Here is a 5241-nt window from a genome sequence, read left to right as displayed (position 1 = left end):
TATTCTCCTTTCAGACATAGTTTCAACCTCATCTCCACTTCTTTTATAAAATATTCGTAAAACTTTATACATATATAGATTTCTCAAAGGCAAAATTTCTAACTTTTTAAATAGTGGTGCTGCGTGTTCTGTTCTACATTTGTTACTAATTATCCTTATAAAGGTTTTTTGCAAGACAATTAATGGCTTAATTGAAGAAAAGTAAGCTCCTCCATAGATAGCTAAACCATACTCCAATTTAGAATTTATCATCGCATAATAAATATTTCTGAGTAGGCGTTGATTACACATATTTTTTAACATATAAAATATCCTGACGTATTGTATTAATTTATTCTTAACATAATCTATATGGCGTTTCCAATTTATCTTTGAGTCTAAGTGTAATCCCAGATATTTAATTTCCTCTACTTGCTCAACAACAGGACAATCACAATTTGTAGATTGGCAATTTGTTTGGTGGTATTTTATCGGAGTAATAAAACTTATGTTCCTTGATAGATTAAAAATTACATATTTAGTTTTTGGGCTCATTACCATGAAGTTGTTGGTAAACCACCATCGAAGAGCATTTACATCGTATTGAATATTTAATTTTAAAGTTTCAATGGAATCTGATTTGTAAAATAATGCAGTGTCATCCGCAAAAGCTACTAAATTTCCTCTAAAACGGCTATTACACAAGCTATTTACGTATATTAGAAAAAGAGGGCCAGATAGAACAGATCCCTGTGGAATGCCATGTAATACAGTTCCTTGGTCACTAATCACGCCGTTCGCCCGTGTACGTTGAGTACGTCCAGTGAGATAAGAAGCAAACCATTTATGAGGCACACCTCTTATCCCAGCTTCATGAAGTCTATCCAACAAAATACCATGATCTACAGTATCAAAAGCTTTCATGACGTCGACAAAAATGCCAGCACAATATTTACCTTCATTTAAACCTCTATACACTTGACTCATAAAATGTAATAACGCCGAATTAGTGCTTAGTTTTTTCCTGAACCCAAACTGCCCATCACTAAAATATTTGTACTTTTCTAAAAAATTTATTAGTCTAGTCTTAACTATTTTCTCAAACATTTTAGAGAATATAGATAAAAGAGCAATTGGTCTGTAATTGCTTGGATCTGTTTTAACACCCTTTTTGAATAACGGTTTTACAATAGCTGTTTTTAAATCATTGGGAAATTCACCTGAATATAAACTAAAATTTATTAAAAAAACAAGAACCTCAACAATATAAGTAGAAATTTTCTTAATAATCAAAGGAGTAATATTATCATATCCTGGTGCTTTCCTGTTTTTAAGCGATTTGATTATGCCAATAACCTCGTTTTCGCAGGTTGGATAGAAAAATATAGAATTGTTACATGTAGTTGTCTGAAACATGGGTTTATATTCGTTTACTAGCTGGGGAATTATCTGTTGTTCTAATATAATACTTTCTCTCAACTCCGTTGCTATAGAACAGAAGAATCTGTTTAATTTATTTGCAACTGCTTCAGGGCTTGTAATTAACTCTTTATCGTCACCTTTCAATACAATAAGTTCTGCATCTTTCTTATTTTCTCCAATAAGGGTTTTGATTGTGTTCCATTGTTTCTTAGGATTTTGATTATTTTCGACTAATATTTTGCTGTAGTACTCATTCTTTGTTAATCTTACTTGGTTTATTACATAATTTTTAAAAACATTATAATTATTCTTAAGCTCTACATCATGTGGCTGTTTTTTACATTGAATATGCATCTTATTTTTCCTATTTATAATTTTTAAGAGTCTAGTATTGATCCAGGGTTTAAACTTATCATTCTTATTTTTACTTATTCTCTTAGTAACATATGACTCATTTATACACTGCTTAAAAATACTCATAAATAAACTAAATGCTAGTGAAACGTTTTCGGCTAAATAAACTGAATCCCATGAGACACTTTGTAGCTTTAATGCCAATTTATTGAAATCAATTTCTTCTTTCTGTGAAACTAAATTTGCTTTACGTGTAGGTAAATTGACCTTCATACAAGTAGCTGTCATCCTGTGATCAGTTATTCCCGTATCAATAACAAAACTTGCACATTCAATATTTAGTTTTCTTTCACTTCTAAAAAATATGTGATCAATACACGAATCAGAATTTTCAGTTACCCTAGTTGGATCAGATATTAATGAAAGTAAACCATAACTAGCTATCGTAATCAAATAATCATCGTTAAGTCGATTTCTCTCCAGTATATTTATATTTAGGTCACCACTTATAACTAAATTATTATTTTTAATTGATGACAAACAAGATTCAAGTTCATTTACAAATCTATCTACTACAAAATCTTGTAATCGATAAATTGCTAACACATCGAGTGTAAATTTGTGGGAAACGATTATTGATAAATGTAAGCAGTCAGCTGTTTCAAAGTCAAGGTCAGGAATCACGTGACATGCTAGACGGTCTGACACAAATACCGCAACTCCTCCCGACCGATAACTATTATTACATTTTGTAAAAAGATTATAATTTGGTAAACTGTATTGATTTTGTTCATTATCCAATATCCATATCTCAGATAAGATAATTATATCAGGGAATGTGTCTAGGCTTTCTAAACTCAAAGCAAATATATCAAAGTTGCTTCTCATACTTCGAATGTTTTGTTGTACAATAATCAAATTACCTGAATAGTCTGCAAATATTTTGTTCTCAAAATTAAGACAATCTTTCTTTATGTTTATGACTGGCATAAATGTTCAAATAAAAAAAATAACACTATCATTACACTGCAAAACAAAGTAATTAATTTTAAATATTAAAATAAACATAAAATACCACAATGAGGTATTTGAAGCTCTAGTAGTCTAGAGGCTCTATGCAGTCTCCTGAATGTCATCTTCGGTTGTGGTTATCTTATTGTCCTCCAATTCCGTCACTTGTTCCAGTGTCGTGAGAACGATAACATTTTCATTGTCTTTCTTACGAAGTAGAATTTTTCCATTGCGAACCCAAAGATATTTGAAGCCCATTTTCTTCTTTAGATCTTTTGCTGCGTTTAACACTTTCCGCCTGTACGATGTTAGGTTTTCGTTGAGATAAACAGTTTCCTTCGGTGTGTCATTATATCCAACGTCCCTTGTGCTCAGGTCTTGTTTCTTCCTACGTCTCTTCAGAATTTCGTCTTTAGTCATTCTTCTAGTAAATTTCACTATTATTCCTCTGGAGCGCTTGTTTGATTTTTGTCCAACTCTATGGCATGCATCTACCATTTCGTCTGTAATCATGAAGTCAAGACTAGATCCTACTTTCTTAACTATTTCTAGCACATCTTCGTCTTTAGTTTCCGGAATGTTATTTATTTCGACACAGTTTAACCGACTATATTGTTCCATATCTTCAAGTCGTTGTTCTAGGGTATTCACTTTTTCTTTTAACTTTAAGTTTTCTTGACACACTACACTATACATATTATCAAAGTTTTTTAAAGCTTCCGATTGTTCCTTTACCACTTTTGTTAGCTCCTCTATTTTCTCATGTCCTGATTCAACTGATTTACCTATGTCCCTCTCCAACTCTGTTATTCGCTGATTGTTTTCTTCGCGCATTTCACGCAGGAGTTCTAGAACATCCTTTATACTAGGGTCACTTTTAGCTAGTTCTGATTCCATTCGCATACTCTTTCGACGATTTTGGGAACATGGTGAACATCTCCAGACTTCATTTTCTTGTAAATAAAACTCAACATCACTATCCGCTAAATTAACACAACTACCATGAAACATCTGATTGCAGTCTTGGCATTGGATCTTGGCTTTTCTACCGGACACTGATTTTAAACAAACATTTTTATTAATTTCCTTAACAAAATAACTTTTATAGAAGATACTAATTTCAATTTAAAACTTGAATACAACCACTGCACTATGTTATCTCTAAAGATAAGGGACCGGCCCGCCGAACGTCCGCCTGCTTCGAAGTCTCGATCATATACTTTGACACCCTTAGATATACAGTAATTTGATACACTTAGATATACTTTGATACACTTATATAAACTTTGATACACTTAGTTATACTTTGATACACTTAGATACACTTAGATATACTTTGATACACTTAGATATACTTTGATACATTTTGATACATTTAGATATACTTTGATACACTTAGATATACTTTGATATACTTTGATACACTTAGATAAACTTTGATACACTTTGATACACTTAGATATACTTTGATACACTTAGATATACTTTGATACATTTTGATACATTTAGATATACTTTGATACACTTAGATATACTTTGATATACTTTGATACACTTAGATTTACTTTGATACACTTAGATTTACTTTGATACACTTAGATATACTTTGATACACTTTGATATACTTTGATACACTTTGATACACTTAGATATACTTTGATACACTTAGATATACTTTGATACACTTAGATATACTTTGATATACTTTGACACACTTAGATATACTTTGATACACTTAGATATACTTTGACACCCTTAGATATACTTTGATACACTTAGATATACTTTGATACACTTTGATACACTTAGATATGCTTTGATATACTTTGATACACTTAGATATACTTTTATACACTTAGATATACTTTTTAACACTTTGATACACTTAGATATACTTTAATACACTTATATATACTTTGACATACTTTGATGCACTTAGATATACTTTAATACACTTAGATACTTTAAAACACTTTGATACACTTAGATATACTTTGATATACTTTGATACACATTGATATACTTTGATATACTTTGATACACTTAGATATACATTGATATACTTTGATACACTTAGATTTACTTTGATACACTTAGATTTACTTTAATACACTTAGATTTACTTTGATACACTTTGATATACTTTGATAAACTTTGATATTCGTTGATACACTTATATATACTTTGATACACTTAGATATACTTTGATATACTTTGATACACTTAGATATACTTTGACACCCTTAGATATACTTTGATACACTTAGATATACTTTAATACACTTTGATACACTTAGATATACTTTGATATACTTTGATACACTTAGATATACTTTTATACACTTAGATATACTTTTAAACACTTTGATACACTTAGATATATTTTGATACACTTATATATACTTTGACATACTTTGATGCACTTAGATATACTTTAATACACTTAGATATACTTTGATACACTTTGATACACTT

The 5241-nt window shown here is 30.3% G+C and overlaps 1 protein-coding gene across 1 annotated transcript; it reads right to left on the bottom strand.

Moving 5' to 3' along the window:
* Positions 1-2868: 2868 nt before the first annotated feature.
* LOC129005606 (uncharacterized) lies at positions 2869-3663 on the bottom strand. The gene has a single exon (XM_054434555.1). It carries the CDS (start codon positions 3661-3663, stop codon positions 2869-2871), a length of 795 nt encoding a protein of 264 aa, XP_054290530.1.
* Between the last annotated feature and the right edge of the window lie 1578 nt (positions 3664-5241).

The sequence above is a fragment of the Macrosteles quadrilineatus genome, unplaced genomic scaffold, assembly GCF_028750875.1.
Source record: "Macrosteles quadrilineatus isolate MER2022 unplaced genomic scaffold, UCM_ALF_1.0 Scaffold_26__1_contigs__length_1644609, whole genome shotgun sequence".
Taxonomy (NCBI): domain Eukaryota; kingdom Metazoa; phylum Arthropoda; class Insecta; order Hemiptera; family Cicadellidae; genus Macrosteles; species Macrosteles quadrilineatus.
The sequence above is the reverse complement of the archived record's forward strand: the minus strand, read 5'-3'. Positions and strand labels throughout refer to the sequence as shown.

Excerpts from the sequence above, each read along its gene's own strand:
- LOC129005606 (XM_054434555.1), bottom strand. The coding sequence starts at position 3,663 with ATGGAATCAGAACTAGCTAAAAGTGACCCTAGTATAAAGGATGTTCTA.